Source organism: Hirundo rustica, chromosome 3, assembly GCF_015227805.2.
Source record: "Hirundo rustica isolate bHirRus1 chromosome 3, bHirRus1.pri.v3, whole genome shotgun sequence".
Taxonomy (NCBI): domain Eukaryota; kingdom Metazoa; phylum Chordata; class Aves; order Passeriformes; family Hirundinidae; genus Hirundo; species Hirundo rustica.
Genome location: NC_053452.1, coordinates 30,962,605 through 30,983,696, shown reverse-complemented (window position 1 = coordinate 30,983,696; position 21,092 = coordinate 30,962,605). Strand labels below are relative to the sequence as shown.

General features: G+C 34.1%; 1 protein-coding gene across 7 annotated transcripts in view; it reads right to left on the bottom strand.

Moving 5' to 3' along the window:
• Nucleotides 1-21,092, bottom strand: part of KIF6 (kinesin family member 6) — a 153,901-nt gene that overhangs the window by 75,914 nt on the left and 56,895 nt on the right. For 4 of the 7 annotated variants that reach the window (XM_040060534.1, XM_040060536.2, XM_040060540.2 and 1 more), the window contains exons 11-14: nucleotides 16,988-17,093; nucleotides 16,005-16,131; nucleotides 13,820-14,032; nucleotides 5,370-5,411 (exon numbers count right to left, since the gene is read on the bottom strand). In XM_040060534.1, the coding sequence (XP_039916468.1) occupies nucleotides 5,370-5,411; nucleotides 13,820-14,032; nucleotides 16,005-16,131; nucleotides 16,988-17,093 (488 nt within the window). The remainder of the gene's footprint in view (nucleotides 1-5,369; nucleotides 5,412-13,819; nucleotides 14,033-16,004; nucleotides 16,132-16,987; nucleotides 17,094-21,092) is intronic. The other 3 variants (XM_040060541.2, XM_040060539.2, XM_040060538.2) reach the window with 1 other exon arrangement.

The following is a 21,092-nucleotide window of genomic DNA, read 5'->3' as shown; positions in this document are numbered from 1 at the left end:
CACACAAAAAAACCCCAAAACAAACCCCAAAAAACCACCAACCCCCCCCAAAAAACCCCAAAACAACAAAACAAAACAAACAAAAACAAACAAACAAACAAACAAAACCCACAAAAAACCAGAGGGGAAAAAAGTATGGTTCAAATCCAGCAAGTTAGACTAGAAAAATATGACTTTCCATTAGCATGCAAAAATAGCACCTGACCAGTCAGATAAAATGCTCATATTTTTAGCAGAATATGTTTAATATTACATCAACTCATGTCTCCTTTATATCTGAAAATTATACCCACAACATCCTTTTTTTTTTTTTTTTAATGACAGTAAATAGAAATTTTACTAAACCTCAGGTTGATAATAGGTCCTTATAATGTGAGTAGTCATACAACACATTCTCTTCTATATCAAATATTTTGGGGCTGCCTTGCCAGTAAACACTAAACAGACATAAAATAGACCATGGTGAAATGGACCATAATAAACCATAATGGTTTCACTAATTATGTGCAGTTATGGTCAACAGATTTTTAGTATTATTTTTACTATATAAATAAACTATCAATTAAAAAAAATATGTGACACTGTTGTGATTACATCTAGAAAAAATGGAGTTTAATAATTTGTGCCTTCTTCTCAGAGAAGGGTGATCTTTCTTCTACTGCTTAATGTCCCTCTTTACACTTTCTTTCCTAAAGTCCACATTTTGCAAAAAAGCAGATTCCAGGAAATGAAGTTACTTGTTTGGATACAACTGCCAAAGCCACTTCCTGTATGCACTTGGCAGAAATGTTTGGGGAAAAAAAGTCTTATGACATTTTTCAATCCAACCAAGCTGGGCATTCCATTCAGCCACACAAAATCTCAGTTTAGCCCCAGAAATGTATGCCAGTTGTATATATTTGACCACTCAAAGCATTACAGTCCAGTAACAATAAATTCATCTTTATATTTCTTAGGAAAAACAGTATCAAACAGGTTCCAAACAAAAACACTGACTCATTCATCCATGCATGACCCGATACTCTTCCATTTTTTCCATTTTGCTATTTTTCCTCTCTTCTCTCTGTACAGCCTCACATGTGAATGCACTGTAAAGAGTAACTTATGAAAAGCCTGCAGAGAGACCATTCATTGGAACATGACACAACATAGTCATTGTTATTCTTGGCACTGACACTATTTATGCCTCATTCAGAGGCAGATAAAAAAGGAAATTTTAATGAGAAAGCTCTATAACAAACACATGGGCTGCTGCAACAGAAAATCATGAAATATATGATGCTCATCAGATGAACTGAACAGGCTGTCAATGACTGAATCATATTTTTTTAACTTTGTTAACAGGTGTTTTACCAGATCCTGCCCTGCACAATGAATATTATGACAAAATTAGGTCTTTGACTGTAACAACACAGTTTTTTTCCAAACCAAGTGTTTAAAAGTATCAATAAAGAAAAAAAATCTGGTTGCTTTGACTCCAGACCAATCTCTTCATCTTAAAGACTAACAAATTTACCAAAGGGCTCACAATTACATATGCATCAGTTTAAAACTGTACCTCTTCTTCCTATAGCACTCCTAATTTAAGGAAGCTCTGTTAAATGTAAATGTGACTCCTCTGAGGCCCCTGTCTTTGAACCTCCAGTTCTTTCTGGGTGCTACAGGTAAATTAAAGATGACAAGCAGCCACTTCCCAATTATTGTTTCCATTTCATTGCATGTGTAATTTCAAAGCACCTATTACTGTCTTGTCTCTCTAGCCATTTTCCATTCAATAACTCTCTTGGGTTCACTGTTAATTTCCTTCCTTTGAATCTACAGTCTCTCTTATTTCTAATCTCACTCACAGCTTCATTAGGAGCACATCCTAAGCCACAAATATTTTTGCTCTTTTCTACCCTTATCTTCTTATAAAAGTGAACTACAATCCATACGCACCCTTTCTTTTTTACCCCTTCCAAATCCATTTTCTCCTCCCAGAGTTTAGACAGTCTAGTGTGAGGTACAATAACAACTATTGTCGTATCAATTGCTTCCACGGTCTACTCCTACTACAGTTTCCTGGCAGCCACAGTATATTCACAAGAAAGACAAAAGCAGTATTCAGAAACACATTTGCTATTTGTAATCAGCACATGGTCTCCTAATTTATTCCATTAAACAGATCAAAAAGATGCCTGACATTCAAATAAAAAAATCCCAGAGTGTAAGAGAGAATAAAAGATCAATCGTCTTTTCAATTTTTTGAGTCCCCCTTCACTGTTTCAGACATTATCACAGAAATTTTCAACCCATCATTAAAGCTATTTTACTCAAAAAGTTCAAGACATGACTCAATTTACCCTAGCTTTCTCCCCCTAAAATAAATTAAATGATTTTATTAAAAGCTACAGTTAGCAAGTTCAGTCATAGGAATATAAAAATGTAGATCTCTCTCATGGCTGGCACCCTTCAATCTATTCCATCTTTTAAAATATCTGGAGAAAAACAGACTTTTAACAGTGTGGATAACAAGAAAACTCTGGGGCACCTCATGAGGATGCCAACAATGAAGACATTTCTGAAGCAATGACCTGATCACAGATCTTCCCTTTTGTAATAGATGCAACTTCTAACAGAGTTTCTTAATAAGGCAGGTCCCAAATGACTGACACTTCTAGGCCAACGGCTTAATTTGAGAAATGTTGCAGAACTGTGGCATTACATATATGCAGAGATAATTTCTATTTAACAGACAAGCAGATACTTTTTATACCAAATTCAATTTCAAATCAGTTTAAATTTGTAGCTCTACACTGCAGGAATCAAACCTAGGGCAACAAATACATGCAAGGGTGTAGCAAAATCATTTATTTGGAAAAAGCTTTTTTCATTCAGTGCTTGTCAGTCACAGATTAAAACATGCCTATTTATCGCAGTCTAAAATACCACAAAATTGTATTACAAACAACAGGTAAACTTCCTCTTCAAGAATGGTGGTGTACATTCTGAGTAGTTCTTCCCATTGTCCCATAATAATGCATAATATCTTTATGGATTGAAGTGCATACGCTAATCCTCATTAATATTCCAATCTCAAAGAAGCATTTGTCAAAATTTTTAATTAAAATCAATCAGGCCACATTCCAAAATATAACTAAAATCCATTCCAGGCAATCCTAAAGTTATGAAACCCCTACAGTTTTGTTTTTTTTTTTTTTTTTTTACTTTGAAAAATACTTTAATTTTTGTATCCAGTTTTATTTACCATACTCAAAGTCAAATCTAAAAGCAACACATGATAGCAACCTGCAACAATTTACAAGGGAAGTCAGACATGGGAAAGAAATTCTCTGGACTGAATCTTGCCTCTTCAAACAGTAACGATAAATAGATTGAAGTTCTAATTCACAGAGTATCAAAAAATTACCTGAGTGTTTGACATAAGATTAGGTCCAACTGACTTCATAAAGAACTAAAAACATGTCTACCTGTACTTCTTCAGAGATCAAAACATTAGCTGTTTACAGAAGCCCTGACAATAAATCCTGCTTGGTCATACAATGATACAATGAACCTCATGACTGCCTTGAACCTATTTTTCTAAGTACTTATCCATTTTCTGATTAACTTAGCTTTACAGACTATGTCCCCAAATTTGGGATTCCTCACAAGAGTGGGAGATTATTTACCTTAAGTTATCCTCTTTCAGCCATGTGGATGTTTTGATGATCCGGCCTTGATGTGGGGCAGAAGTTGCGCCCAGAAAACAAATATGTAAAAGGCTGAGGTATACATGTCTAAATACTTAGCATTTAAAATATGCATATGACACATCAGGAACCAGAAGGGAATTGGCCACATACATATACTGAATTATGACGGCAAATAAAACCAGTAAGAAATATTAATCTTGTGTTTCTGCATTTCATCTAAACACTAAGTAGCAAACATCAAGAAAAAATCCAAATTGAACCATAAGTTATCAATCAGCAGTTTATGCTGGGTTTTTACCCTTCCTGCAAATTATCTGGCTTTGGAACAGATGCAGGTATTTCCAGCACTTTTATGCCCAGGAGGTGGTGCTGCTGTCTGTTTCAGCAGTGACACAGGAACATGTCTTCTTCGTATTCTCTATATTATTGAGACATATATACGGAGAAACTGGTTTGATTTCTGTTAAAGAATAAGGAAAAAAAACCCCACCAGTGTCTTCCTAAAATAGAGTGTAAATCATACATACATAGAATTGTTAAGGTTGGAAAAGATCTAAAAAGTCATCTAAATCCAAGATCAAGATCTCTAAGTCCAACTGTCAACCCAGCACCACCACCATGTTCACCACTAAATCTATATCCAACTATCTAAACTATCCAGCTGCCATACCCACACATTTTTTGACTGCTTCCAGGGATGATGACTCCACCACTCCCCTGGCCAGCTTGTTGCTATGCTTTACAACCCTTTATGAGTAAAATTTTTTTCCTCATATTCAATCTAAACCTCTGCTGGTACAACTTGAGGTCATTTCCCCTTGTCCTGTCACTTTTTACCTGGGAGAAGGGTTTACCATCTCATTACAACCTCTTTTCAAGTAGTTGTAGAGAGCAATAAGGTGCACCCTTAGCCTCCTTTTCTCCAGGCTAAACAACCTCAGATCCCTCAGCCTCTCCTCATAAGACTTGTGCTTCAAATATATAACATAAATATTAAAGAAGTTAATCTCTCCATTTAGATTTTTGGGCAAGTTTATTGTATAAACTTCCAGCATAATAAACTGATACTCTCAAAGGCTTTTTTATATAGGTAGTAGAAAGCCTAAAATGACAGCAGAAAGCAATAGTGACATTATAATGTGCATAATAAAATAAATTGCAGAAGCCTTCAAACACAGCATCTGATATTAACAACATGAGATTTTCAGATTACATGTCTGTATTAGTTTTCCCTAGAGCTGAACTTCAGAATGTTGTTTCTGAGATGATCTTTATTTTAAGGAATTACAGGATTACAATAACTATTACAATAGCTAAGATAGTAACCATAAGCAAGTTAAGTAACATGAACATGCAGCATCAGTTCAAGGGCCATGAGGTGACCAAAATAAAACGTCTTGAGATAATTACACTCAAGACAAAAATAAAAGACTGAGAATATTGGTTATAGAAAATTCTTGGACATTAGTTTGATGATTAGGAAACAGTAGAAGATGAAATTTAATTTTATTTGAATGAGGGTTTAATAAAAGCATGCTGAAAATCAGGCAGGGGCTCATAGTATGATGGGGTTATTTGTGTGAGTACTTAGCAGAGTATCATTAACAACAGAAACAACAACAACAACAAAATCTTTCGGCAAATGTGTTGCTCAATCATCACCAAATGACTCACCTCTAGGAAGAATGTTACCAGGGAAAATGGAAAACAGAGAAACTGTTAAGGGAGAGAAGATTAAACATGAGTGCACTGTAATAGAACACAAAAGTAGACAGAACTTTGTCATGCTCTACTCCACCATTCACTGCATTCAAGTCAGATACATGAAATTTGAAGAAGAGCTGGAAGTACTGCTAAATGCTAACAAATGCTAAATAATTTATTCGGTCACATAACTTCTCTACAGGAAAATGGCTGGAATTACCTACATGTGAAGGATCTTTCATATGCACAGGTTTACAAAGAACAACTTCAGCTCTTTGTATAATTCTGTGTAATCATTTCAAATGCCAAAATTGTCTTAAGGAAGTCTTAGACCAGCTGCTACTTGACTCTATAAACAAAAAGATCAAAGACTGTTTTCAGGGTAGCTTGGTAGATGGTTACAGCACAGCATCTCAGGCAGGGATTTCTAAGACCAGCCCTGCAATGAAAATCAGTAAGAGTTTTTACCAGATCTAGAAGTAAAATCTACCAAACTTGCTGTATATGTGTGGAAAACCAAGTATCACTCCATTTTTAGTTGTTAGCTCATTTCCATTTATGTGGCTACTCTTTTTTTTCACACAGATGTCAACAGTGGTCTAACCTGTGAACATAATGTTTTTCTTTTGAAAGCATCTTTCTGAACTTACAGCAGGGCTGAAAATTAATGAATCAAAGACACACTTACTAAATAGATATTTCAGAGTTAAAAGTGTAAGAGACAAAAAGATAATGCGTTAGAGGTAAATGAACTGTGCCATGATTTTTTCAACAAAAGCATACAAAACTTAAGAGCCAGTTTTCACTGAGGCAAACAGGCATACAAATCTTCAATGGAAAAATTGTACAGGAACAGAAGCATGAAATTGGCCTGAAACATTTGTATGAAACTTAACCTGCTAAATGTACTGCAAATATCAGGAAAAAAGGGTAGAGATTCATGGGATATTTACAAAAAAATTCCTATTCTGGTTTTATATTCAAATATGCTGAGACTAGAAACTTAACCTGCTAAATGTACTGCAAATATCAGGAAAAAAGGGTAGGGATTCATAGGATATTTACAAAAAAATTCCTATTACGGTTTTATAATCAAATATGCTGTTTCTGCTAGGAACAGAATGAAAAAATGCATTTCTAGGTTAAATACGCAAACAAAAGAGAGACAGAATTCTAGACTGTTATATTATTTAGCAGAATTATTAATATCTGTACAGAAATATCTAAAATGTAAGCTAATAGAAGAACTTTCTAGTATTTTTGATTAGCCATATGCATACATAATGTGCATGTAGTGGCTCTATTAAAAGGCACTGTAGTCTCTCTGGTCTTGCGTTCATAACAACAACAGTATGAAAGAAGTTTTACAGACGTACTTGCCAAACCTGACAGTTAATATATAAAGGAATGTGATCACCCTTCAAGCATGCAGGAACTTTCGGAAGCATATTTTACCCCTAAAACATCAAGAGTTCAAGAGCTTCAGCCACCAAAAAAACTCACCCCAAAACAACTTTAAGGCATTAGTTTGAAGGATCCAATAGTATTTTAGACAGCCAAAGTATGGCTAATGAAACAGGAAGCCAAAAAGATTTGAAATAGCAAAGGACTTCCAAGGAACACTAGGTTACATTTAGCAGACTAATCTGGATAAGAGAACAGTAAACTGGCACAAAACTACTGGAAAGTTTCCCCATCTAAACAGACTCAAGAGGAAGGCAGTAAAAACTGCCAAAAGCATCTTTAACAAGCTTCCAAACATACGTTCTACATCAGAAGAGATTCCCACTTGCAAAGTGGAAAGAACAACATGATGAGAATCTGAGGGAAAAAAAAGAAATGTTTTGTAAAACCAAGTAAATGTGGAGAAAGAAAAAATCTGTTAATGAAAGCAGTAAGTTGTTTTATATAACAAAGTTTTCAATATACAAATAAGTTCTAGTGTCTCTGAAAAATTAGTGAAAGCATTGTAATGATCTACTCCTCGATCTTATTAAATCCTTACAAGTTACAAAATTTGCCTTTGAAGTTGCAAGTGGGGACCAAGCTCCAGAGAGGAAAATCTGGGCTTCATCTCCTAAAAATAACCCTACCTTCATATTTATAAACACTTAGTTAAGATGACAAAAATTGTAACATGCAGGGTTTTATCACTGAATATCAATTGCAAGAGCTCACTTTAAATCTTATAGCATGTAATTATTTTTCTTCGTCACAAAGAATAATCATCTCTTCTTCCTTACAAAGATATTTCTGGAGTCTCAAAATTCTTAACACAGTTCTTTTTTTGCTGTTCACTAATCTCAGTGAGTTCAGTTCAAAGTCCTCACTCAAGCAAAAGTCACAGTGGACTCACTGTGAATTCCAACAAAATAAAGCTCTTGGAAGCAGCACAAATAGAAGAATAGATTTTGAAACAAACAAACAAACAAACAAACAAACAAACAAACAAACAAACAAACAAACAAAAGAGCAAGCCCCAGAAGCTAGTTGAGTCTCCTATAAATTCACAGAGTTAGTCTGTTTGGCATTGATTACAGTCACTGTACATTTAAAGAAGGTAATTCTGTTTTAGAAACTACTTTGAGTTTTAATTTTTACTTTTTGTTCATGTCACAAGATTAAAAAGTGGAATAAACCTGTGATCTTTAAGCCAGAGATACCAAAACATATAATAGCACATGACAAAATAAGTTTTCCACAACTACATGCTAAAAACATGTCTCACTGATGATAGGCAGCCACTCATACTATGAGTACAAATTACATAAATTTGAGCTCTAGCAATACATGTTTTATCTGGTAACTTGAAATACCAGAAAATAACTTTGTTAAGCTTATCAGAAGTAAAAAGTTCAATAACACTGAAAAAAGCTTATTCTGACTGTTAACATTTGCTGAATTTATTTTCAAGGCTTTTTAAAATAACTAAATCAAGCAGTGAAGTCTGATACTTTCTGCTTGGTCCTTAAACTTGGCAATAATGAAAAATATACTGTAGTAAATAATCACTCCACATTACAGAAAACATTTAATGCCTAAGAAATTAGCATAACAACACATCTTGTTTTAAATAGTTGTTAAAAAGATGTAACAGTAGCAATGAAATATGCACTACATCTTACTAGGAGCTGGTAGAAGTTCAGCTGGAGAGCAAATGGAATATATACTTTTTCCTGGACCTTTAACAGAAAATGTAGAACATAGTTGCTTTCTGACTAATGAGAAAGATCAACAGTAATTATGAACAGTGCCCTAAATGCATCAGTGAGCTCTTTTATTGGCCAAATAGCAATAAAATAACTACATGTGTTTGTTAACAAAAGAACTAACATGAGCACAGTGCCAAGACTCTGCCCCCAGATATCCCAAAGCACTACTGGACACAGAAAATTCTCCAAGAAACATATGGGTTTGTTAAGCATTTAATTTTTTTGAAGGTTTGAAACAGGCCTTTTTTCTGAACTGAAAGACATAGAAGAGATTCTGACAGAAAACCTCAGTCAGTCCTTTCCATTAGGGAATTTTCTGGGGGTTTTCAACAATAGAAGGAAGCATTTTCCCCAAATTATTACGTAAATATATAAAGTAGACAAGATAAATATTTATCTTTCAGATGTGCAGCAGTATATGTGTTGTCATCACTACTTTCATGCTATTCATAAGCATCATCTGTTTAAGGAAACCGTTTCTCACCTTACATTTCAAAGCCAGCTTGTCAGCCCTCCAGCAGGAATATTTTTTTATATAGGTGTTTGCATGGTGTCGAGCAAAAAGTGATCTTAAATCATGAGTCAGATACATAGGAGGAAAATTCTTCACAAAAGTCTCAAAAAACTTCACAACTTCTCAATGAAAGAAAAAGAAAATGGCTCAAATGGGTCAAAACATGATCCTAATAAAATAATTTGTGAGAGCAAAATAATCACTCAAATCCTTCAGTATATACAACCATTTGAATGACTTACTAAGATTCACTGTATTCTTTAAATGTTGCAATAGTCACACTGTTTTCTGGTAACCAAACTGTTTTTATTTCAGGAGAAAAACAAATCTAGCAGGAGGAGAAACTATATAATATGTCTTTTATGCTGAGAGAATTATCCTAAGAGGCAAACAGCAGCCTTTGAAATCAGTAACTGATTTCAAAATAAGACTTATCTGAACAGAAGTAGTGATATAATGCAATAAAACTAAAATACAACACAATATTTATCAATCTACTGTCTGATGAAGTCTGATTTTTTTCTTGTTTTGCTAGATTCATTCATTCTGATTTATTCCGAAACTAATTTATTATTGACAAACTCCTCAGAAGGATTACGTGTAGTTCTACAATTATATCTCTTGAAGGTATAAATTATTAACACAATTAAAGCTACACTAGATACTTTATGACAAACGGAATTATTATATTAAAAGCAAAATTGTTGAAGAATTTGTAAAGCTCAGCTTATTATGCCAATAACTTATCTTTGCATTTTCTGGAATGTTCATCTGAAACATAATTCAAATTCATAGCCAGTTATGTCTGTTTCAGATTAATGAAAGATATTATGATGCAATAATAACAGTGACCACTATGTTAGACTATTTTGGTCACTCTCCCTCATGTAGTTACGGATTTATAATTTAGAGCTCTCTGTGATGGAGGATGGGTATTAAAAGGCAAGTTATCCTTTTTCATGGTGTAACACTTGGACTAAGATAACAAGTTCTGGTCTGTTCACTGTAAATTCACTATCTTATGCCATCTGACTTAACAAAATGAAGCAGCCTTCCACTGCTTCTAGGCAGCCTGTCTACCTACCACTCCTTCCTAAAAGAAGTCTTCTGGGATCCAACAAAAAGAAATCTGACTGCATGCAAACTGGTATCATTTTTAACTAATGTAGAATCCAATTCTATGTAACTAAATACCAGCAGAGAAAGCTAGGGCATTACTGGGACGCTGCATTTACATGTTCCTTTGTGGTGGCTGTTAAGAAGAACAGCCTAATCCAGACTCTGACACAAACTGAGAAAAGCACAATACAAAATACAACAACGATCCACATGTCCAATTTCAGTTGTTCTTAGTTAGGTCTCCAGTAGTATCAAACCTCATGTTCAACAATATTTTACTAGTGACATTATTTCAGATATGATATTCAAACAAGCAGCTAAAGACATAGCTGTTTAGAAAAAGTACCTTTCAACATTAAATCAGACACAGGCAAAGAGAGCTATGGTTGTTCAGCATGGAGAAGAGAAGGATCCAGGGAGATCTCACTGTGTCCTTCATTACCTAAAGGGGCTTAAAAAAGGAGGGAGAGGGACTTTTTATATGGACAGATAAAGTGCAGTGGCTTTAAGCTGAAAGATGGTGTGTTTAGAATAGATGTTAGGAAGAAATTCTTTACTCAGGGGGTGGTGAGGCACTGGAAAATGTTGCCCAGAGAGGCTGTGGATGTCCCATCTCTGGAAGTGTTCACGGCCAGGTTGGATGGGGCCCTAAGCAAGCTAGTCTAGCAAGTGGCATTCCTACCCATGGCAGGTGGTTTGAAACAAAAAGATTCTTAAGGACCTTTACATAACTCAAAACATTCTATGATTCTATGGAATAAACTCTTTACAACTTAGTATTATCAGCTGATAATACTATATAACGTTGCAGAAGAACCGACATAGAAATCAAATCTGGGTGTTAAGCCTTGTTAATCCTCATCTGTACAGCCATTAAAGGCTCCTGTTTAGGGTTTCAGGCATAACATAGTGGGGAAAAGGCAGACTGCACAGGAAGGTAAATACTACCATATGTCAAACCTTTGAAGATATATTATGTTCACTCAGTTTCTTCTGAAAAGATCATGCACATTTGATGCAGGATGGACTTAAGAGATAAATTACAGCTGTACCTGTAAAGCATTTACCATTGCAGAAGTCACTACTCATTTGCCTTCAAAGTCAGCCTACTGTGGGACAAATTTGGACCAGGAATTGTTTTACTGCTGTAATGAGATCAAGATAAATTTCCCATTATCACAGATTATTACATCAAGCTCACCAGTGAAATAGTCTGACTGCGTTTCTCCTACTTAAAGCAGTGTCTGGACAGGATGAACAAGAAACATGGTTACACATATCTTTCAGTGTAGATATGGTCCTAGATCATATCGGGAAAAAAATGGTAAGAATATTATTCTGTCTTCTATCACCAAATGGTAAAGATCTGTTTTTGGGCAAGTAAATGTTACAGCTACAGAATAAATCAACTATAAAATAAATAAATGGTTCTAAATATATATATATATATATTTTTTTTTTAACAAATTATTACATAGAGGTTCAAACCACTATTTTTTAAACTAAGTATTTTTTTCCTATGCTTTCTTTTGATTTCCTAATTTAATTTTCAGGATAGGGAAATGAGATAAGAAAATGAAAAACACATTAGAGACACCAGAAATTACATGCTATATTGCATTAAATCAGGTTGATGTCAGGTTTGAGAGTACAGAAGTAAACAAAGAAAGCTAGATTGTTCAAATAATTAACATGCCATATAGCCTTCATGCTGTAAAGTAAAATCTTCATAAATGATGTAAAGTATGCAAAGGGTTTAAATGATGAAGAATAGCTTTAATAGTACACTAAAGCTTCTACCTGGGAGTTTGACCCTGGCTCAGGCCCTAAGCCCTTTCACAATCTTTAGTGAATTCTTAAAGTTTATAGACTAAATGGCACACATATATATATACAGTTCAGATGGATTTTGAAATGGATGGATAATTTTATAATGATGAACATAATTTTCAGGCTTTCAATAGTTTAAAAATGAGGCTCTGTGCTCGAGTGAGAATGATGCCTCATCCAAACTTGGCAAAGGACCACAAAATAGTTTGGGTTGGAAGGGACCTTGAAGATGACTGAGTTCCAAACCCCCAGCCAAGAGCAAAGGCATCTTCCACTAGACCAGGCTGCTCAGGGCCCCATCCAACCTGGCCTGGCCAGTGCAGAGTGCAGGCAATATGGTTCTACAATCCAGTCAATTTGAGCTGACAGGCTGCTTCCTACTTCAGATTCAAAGAAAATTCCTATTAACATACTGCACAAATGTTTGCAAAAAGGCAATGCATTGATCAATACTAAGTATTTGCTGCTGCTTATGAGGGTTTTTTTAAAACACTGAAGAATAAGTGGCACTGTATAAAAGATGAAATTATTCTATCTATTTGTTGATAAAATATAGCTATTATTTGCTAGCATATTTCTGAGGTAATGAAAAACTTTGTGTTATAAGAACATGATAATATTTAGTTTATATTATTGTGACACCAAATCCCATAAATTCTTCCTATAAAATGAGAAGAAGCATGGTAAATAGGAAAAGTAGAAGACAAAGGGGAGTCCTCAGCAGCTGAGCAACTGAAACAAAATAACAAGTATGAGAACTGACTAGTTCAATTACAATTTTAGAGGATAATTGGCAAACTTAAATTGTTTAAGAACTCCATTCCCACCAGTACTCTAGCAAAATCTAAGTTTCTATTTGCCATCTGCCATGTCTGAATTTCACACTGAAAACTCTTATTTCAGATAGCTGCCCCCCAAAATGCGAAAAAAGCATATGGAAATATAATTCGTGAATATGTAATAGTCATACATGAAAATCTAGGACAAAGCATGTTCTTTACTAACAAAAACATAAGCACTTCTAGAACCTGTGGCCACCAAAATATCTTTTTATTTGAGCAACTAGAAAATGAAGAAAACATGAAACCATGCAAGAAAAATCTATCTACAGTTATTGGAAATTTTTTCATAGTGGATTTTGAAATGAACAGCTTGCAAGAATATTGTTACGTATTTTCATAAATAACCAGCTCAAGTGATGTAAGGAAAGAAGACTGCAATGCTCAACACGTAACCCTTTTCAAATAACCACTATAAAATCTGCCCTACTTATACCATCCAGGCTACTGCTCAATATTATTTCAATTGTTTGATTTGCTTCTACAGTGATTTAAACATGAACTTAAATCCTTTTGTATCACTTATACACATAAATTGAAATGGATCTTCCTGGGAAAAATATTATTAATGAATTAATGAATATAATAATTTTAATGAATTATGCTCAAACCCCCATTTTTTTCCATGAATTTACTGAAAGATTCAAGGGCCTGCAACTGAATTTATACTATGGTTCCATGGGGCTGTTCAAAAGAGTATTTACATACATTTTTAAAAGCTATCAGCACCTTAGAGGACTTTAAATTTAAAACCCTGCATCTGTAGATATAGAATTAACTCAACATGACTGATACTGAGAATCAAGCTTCCTTGTTTTGGTTCACATTTGAAGGATATACTGTAATATCATATGTAAATCATATTGGAATTATCCAATAACTGTTCACTTAATTAATTACACTGACCTGTTGCTCTGGAAAGAAAAGGCAGTTTGGGAATGGAAGAGCTGAAATCTTTTGCCTCTTTCGGATTAAAACATCTAGATGGACTCTGACTTTCTTCCAAGCTCATAGAAGGAGACTGCTCCAAGACTGTTGAACCAGCAGAGGTGGCATTAAGCTGTGCAAGAGCATCTCGTGCTTTCTTTTTTTCTTCTTTTAGCATAGTTACCAGAATATCTGCAAGATATATTAAGGTGTTTTTTTTTTTTTTTTTTTTTCCCAAAGTTAAACAATTTACATTATGGAAACATACGTGTGAATGTGAAGTTAAAGTTGGATGCGTTCTTTGCAATTGTTTTCATCTACCTCAGTTTTCCAAACAGCAGATTCTTACTAAAAGAGTAGCAAAATCACACACTGACCACAATTGCTGATCCCATTCAATAAACTCCTGATTAAAACATTTACAGAAAAACAGGATTTTTCACCATTGTGGTAGTACTTTTTTATTTTTTAAATTCTGTAAAAAAAAGGACAAACAAAACAAATGAGAAAACCTCTTAATTTACAGGTGGCCTTACAAGTGTATCCCATCTGTAAGCTTTTCACAAAATGCTTACTAAAATTCAGAAAAAGTCTTCAAGAATTTTCTTGCAATAACACTGTGAATTTACTGAAAGTATATTAGATTTAAATATATTTTTCTTAACAGCCTATAGAGGACATATAATGGAAATCCTGCATGTATCTAATTAGAAACACTGAAGTCCCAGTGATATGCTTTTTTCATGTACTATTCTTTTTAATCCTAATTAATCTTCTTAATGAATGGCAGAAAATTTAAGTAGTCTTTGGGGAATATTATTAACTGGAGTAGGAAATAATAATAAAATGCTTTCCAATTCAGTTTTTATGATAGCTTCTAGCTACTGTAGGCAAGAAGGAACTCATAGTTTATTCAACAGCTTCCATACTACCCACTACTTCATCACATTAGACATGTTATTAATGTTCTAGTGATGATATACTGTCATTTAGCCACTGCAGACTCCCTAAATCAGTCTTGTCTTCAAAGTCTTCCCATATTCTTTCTATTTAACTTTTACATGGATTTACACAAGTTTTTTCTTTTACTTCTGTGAGAAAAGCTGTAAAAAATCTGTTGAGCACAAGGGCATTTGATAGATATCTTTTGCTTTTTTTCCCATACTAATGAAATAACTTATTACAAGTGGAAATGTTTCTGGGAATTCAGATATTGAAATTTACATTTTAAAAACTGAAGAATATTTTTTAAAGGAATAAGTTAGTGTTTTAGCTACAGTTATTTAAAACTGCACCTTGGAAAAACAAAATCCTATAATCTGACAGAGCAGAAATATGGAAGCTTTCTGGCCGCCTCTGTTCTGACAGGTAACACGCTACACACCAGTGAAAGAATGCCATTCTCATTTGACATATAAAATTGAGCTGGAATTGTTGAGCACAAAGAATGCAACTAAGTTTGCTCTTTGCTAATAACTGTGAAAAAAACCCTGTTACCTTTATATTCAACAACCCCATTATTTTAATATCCCTGCTATATTACAAACTTTCCCCGCTGAGTATCCACAAAGCTGGGGTCACAGTGGCTGTGGCTTGCCATAGGTCTGTCAACCAGCTAAAAAAACCTCCCACCCATCGCACTGCAGTGCAGCTACTCGTGTTTCCTGTGAGACAGGGAAGTGGACAAAACACCTCTGAGCAGTTTAGCACTTTCATGCGCAAAAATTTTAATTTAAATATAAAAATCCAAGTTTTATTTTTCCTCTAAGGGCAAATTGCCCAGTAGTCCCCAAAGCAACACTTACTTCATTTGGCTAAAAATAACACATACAGGAAATTCTAGTCTTTGTAAGGTAATAGATTGATCTTTATATAACATCAGAGTTTTCCCCTCTAAAAAGTAGTTTAATTTGCTGAGGAGAATGTTTTAGGTGTAGCCTGATCCACAATATTTGGTTATTGGCTGGACCATTCAGAAGTTTGGATCCAGGATTTTAATTTTGATAAAACCAGAAAGAGAAGCAGGTGCAAAGCAGAAGTCCTGTCACATAAAAGCTGGGAATTGAGTATTTCCTTTAACACAGTACAGCCTCTCTCACACAAAGAAAAACAGTTGTAAGTCAGATCTCAAACCCAAATAATACTTTTCCCCCACAAAGGATACTGATTTCATTGTCTCTTTGTTGCAGAAGTCCTTTCAGTTTTTCCAGTTCTTCAGTACTGTTTTTTTCTTCAGAGAAGTCTTGTGGGAGCAGTTTTTTACCTGAAGTCATTGGATGGTTTATAATTTGCTATTAGGAGAAACAAAAATAAGCACACGCCTTTAACTTTCCCTCCAGTTCTGTATTATATTATGAGAGAGTCTAGGTACAGTAAAAAAGGTAAAACATTTCTATACTCTTGACAGAAAAAAATCATGCCACAGTTCACTCAGTTTATGTCCATTGTATCCAGTTTATGTCCAGTGTATTTTTTAATCTTCATTAACAAGTGTGCATGCATTTTTTTTTACTCTTTCTACATATAAACTCCAGTGTTCTCTCATGTCACAGAATTTCAGTATTAAAAATATAATTAAAAACTTATTATTTAATGACAATAAATTAAGATCAGGAATGTATACACTATTATATTGGAAAAACTATATCCCAAAATACAGAAAAGTATTATCTTCTATAATTTCACAATTATCAAGTGTATCTTGTTTTCCTCAATGATTCAGAAAATCTTGCAACATTTTCAGAAGAATTAGTTTAACAGATAAAGGGATATAGTGTTTTTAATCTACATTTTTTACCTCTTTCAACATAGTTTGTCCAAAATAAAACCTCAGTAATGCTGGAAATACAGATGGGAACATCTATCCATATAAAAACAACTTGTCTTGCTTCCAGTAACTTCCAGTGCTCTTACAATTTACTGCATGCTGTGGATCCTTGCTGATGATTCTAAAAAATGCTGCTGAATTTTCCTAGCTAAATTTAAATCTTCTATGAGTCTTCCATGCACTTTAAAGTTCAATTGTTTTACCCTTTTCCGGTACCTCTCCACTGCATTGCATTTCTTTTAACACTTTTCAACCATAGATATCTCCAAGTTATTTTCAGAGTGCCAGCTGCACTTTCATCTCTGTTTAATAAAAGATACCTTCATATGAATGAAGCAATACTTGATCTTGCGCATGTCAGCACCAACATCCAGAGAGCTATCAGGATCATTATCTTTGAGAAATGTTTCAATCAACTCATCCAACCTGGGAATAATAATTTTAAGAGAAGAAAAAAAAAATCACAAAGAAGACAACTCTGCAAACTGGCACGTCAAATACAATATAAAATGTACCAAGCTGTCTGATATTAATAGACTATTTTTCTTCAGGGTCCATGCATTTGAAATGTACTTTTGTTCTGATTAATTAAACCTGGACTTGATAATGAAGATTCTACAGCTGTGTGTCTAGACATACCGGCAGGTGTTAAGGAATAAATAGTTCTAGAACTAAAAGCATCTAAGTAATAATCTTTAATTTTTCTCATTTATTTCATAATCATTTGCTTTTGTGCTATCTCATAATTGAAATTGTGCTCTCTCAGAAGACTAGATTTTAAGAAGTTTTGGGCATGGGATGTTACTATATAGGATTATTTGTGCAAAAGAAGTCTACTTCTTTTTCTATAACTATAGTCAGCAGATAACATAGTTTTCATGCATAAACTACCTGCTCCCATCACCAAGTAAGGCAAACTATCTTTTAATGCAGATATTTATACATGTCTTGGAGATCTACTGCTCTTCCTCTGAGGAATGAAATGTAAACAGCATTTTATTCTCTTGCAATGTGTTCTTTACAAACAACCGACCAAACCTTCCTTAGGGAAAAACAATTAATTCATTAATTTAGTCTTCATAAGAAAATCAGGCACAGAGAAGCACCCTATTTATTTTTCAAAACCAAATTAAAATTTTCAGACTGGAAATCTATACAGGCATAATATACCATGTTCTAGGCTGGATGCCACATCTATACAGATAGAGTCAAACTTCCTCTTACATGCTGACACCATTTTCCAGGTCTTGCATTTCAGGATGCATTGCAGTTCATTCTCAAGACAAAGGGAAGAAGATTTCTAATCCCAAACTAGACTTTTAACCCGCTTACTAAGGTACATTTCTGGAAAACATCAAGCGCAAATTCAAACTCCAGAACTGGGTTCAGATTTATGGCTTCCTGGTTACTGACAAATGTTATTTAAATTATTTAATAGGCAAATGGTAGGGCAACAGTGACAGGCATATGCCCTGTAAAGCATAGTTTTCATAATTTTAGATGTTTATTTAAGTTAACATCTTCAGAAGACGAACTTAAGTTCTGAACCTGAGCAAGGGAATCTAAGGCAGCTGCATCAAGTGCCCAAATGACCAAGAAAGGCAAAAGTTCATCTCTGTGTTTCTTTCAGATTAGTTTAGTTCAGCTCCCCACTTAATATGCAATTCTTTTGAATGTCACTTTGTAGTCATTTATCCTCTTCAGGAACAGGACTGGGAATCTTGTTGCCATTTTATAATCGGAATCATTTTGTTGTAAGCACATAGAAAAATTTTAGGCATTATAATATCTCAGCATTCAAAGCTGACCCTACAGTGTGTTTTGTGGCATTTCCCTGCTTCTGAAGACTTCTCTCACTGAAATTCTTCACATTACAGTAATAGGAAATCCTTGCTGGAGAGTGAAACAGTGAGATGCATGACAATCAGAAAAAAACCCCAACATTATTTTCAGGAGACAAATATCTGCAAATCAGTAGCTGCAAGGCTGGAGTGAAAATTGGAAAACATAACAGAAAGCTTTGGTATTTATCTCCTCTAGAGATGGCAAACTGGCAATACGCAAAACAGAAGAGAAAGGAAACAAGAGGGGTTACTTTCAGACAAACTTTGCTTTCCCATTTTCATCATTTCAGATAAATAACAACAGACACCTATGTTTTCTATCACACTCATTGAATGTCCGGAATTCAAAACTTCTGAATTTATAGGCTACTCCCTGAAGTCAATGTGAGTTGTACATGTGGAGAGCTCGAAGGAGAAGATATTTAAACAGAAATATTAGCTACAGATGTATTATTGGCATTGACTTGCTTATCAACTGAAAAGAAAACAAAATTTACTCAGTAAAATAAAACTTTTACTTACTGCTACGTGATTTTTTACAGCATTAAGAGTACAACAGAACAGAAGGCAATAGTACACAGTTATTCACACCCTCTGCAGACATACTATGCACAAAGCAGGAGAATTAATCCTTCATCCATGGAGACAGGCATTTGTGTAAGCAGTGGGAAAAGAGAGGCATTTATACTAATAATGAGAATATGATTGTGATTACACAGACACAAAGTCAGTATTTATCACCATTTGAGGCACCCTATTGGTTTCAGTAAGTAAGAGGAAACAAGTAAGAAATGTTTTTTGATAATTAGATTGTCTAGACTGACTATATGAAATCATCTATAAAAAGGGCCTTTATCTTGAATTTGAAATTATGAAGGAGATGTTTTAACCTTTTAAAGATTATCTGGTTGCCATTGATTTACCCATACTAGATTACAAAAGATTTAGGCTATGGAAATCAATCAAAAAAATTGCACTAACTTGCATAATTACAATTGCCATAATGTAAAAATAATTCAAAAGAAAGATAAAGAATATGTAATTCCTTAAAAATTATGCTCTATTTTTTGAAATTATTATTCCAGTCAAGAGTCATGGTTCATTTATTAAGTGTAACGAATTAGACAAGCTGTAGTTATAAACTGCTGTTTCCTCTCTCTTATATTATCTTTTTTGAATTCTTGAAAAAACACAACTGTTCAATTCATTTTTTGATTTTGAAATAGTACACAGAAGCCAAAAGAGATCTGAGGGCCAAAACATTGAGTCAAGTCTGAAACAGCACAGTGTAAATCTGAAGTTATAAACCAGTTCAGCCACTTTCTCAGTTGCAGGAAATCTTAGATTGTCAATGAATTTTTAGAAAAATTTTCAATATTTCATCATTAAGAATGAGAACAAGAAAAGGAACTGACCAAGTCCAAATGCTACGGATAAAATAAATAAATAAATAAAATAAAAGACAACCAGCCATGCAAATCTCCATGAGTACTCAAAAGAAATCACTGCCTTCCTCAATCTTTTAGGTTTAAGGTTTTTTTCTGGTGTAAAAAACACCAGAACTCTTTCTAAAATAAATAGTCTGGCAACATTCTGGATATTCTGGGAGTTTCTTCCAGAAAACTGAAGCACTAAACAAAGGTACAAAATAAATAATATGATTTAAAGCTACTTGAATTTTCTCTTCTCAGTGAGTAGATCTTAGTAAACGGAATCGTCCTTCATTTAAGTGATTTATCAACTCAAAGACTGTCAAAATAACATATGAATTTATACAGTTCAGATATTCAGTTTTACAAATTAAAAAAAGAAAATGCTACTTCATTTCCAGGAACATTCACAAAATTAATCAAGGAGACAATAAAGAATCGCAGGGCAAGGGAAAAAAGGTACCGATGAGAATAAGCATAAAAAAGGAATACTGACTGTATATTTACTTTTTCCTAACATATATTAGACAATGTACATGTGTTTTCTAGGTGGCACAAAAACAAATGACAACAGCATTTACAAGATTAATAACTTTTTACTTCTCATATTCCTGACTAAATCAGTTAACTATTTATTTCTAAATACTCCATAAAATTAAATATATGGTATATAAGAAAACTAGAGCACAGAATTATATTAAAAGGGCTGTAAAAGATTTATGAAATTCATATAGGGCACCAACACTTAAAAGTCCAACACATTTTTTTCTGGTCAAATCCATGCACAGGCTGTAGTCATCCTCCAACAGAGAGACAGTGAGAAAAACCTTTTTGGAAATAAAGGAGATGAAAAATAGCTTTGGTTTTTCTTTGTGTTACTTTCAAGCGATGGATATTACCATTCTCCTTATCAATAACAGCATCTTCTGAGATAGTAACCTATGTTTGATCCTTAGTTTTCTACAAGGAGAATGCACATTAAATTGTTTTTCTCAAACCAAAGACTTTTGCAAAAAAAAATGTCAGCAAGAATTGAACCAGAAAAACAGATTAAAAACCCCATCACTGAACAAAGTAGAGTCTAGCTGTTCAAAAGTAGCAAGGAATTAATAGAGAACAAGAAATCCAGAGAGCTTTCTAGCAAATCTTGC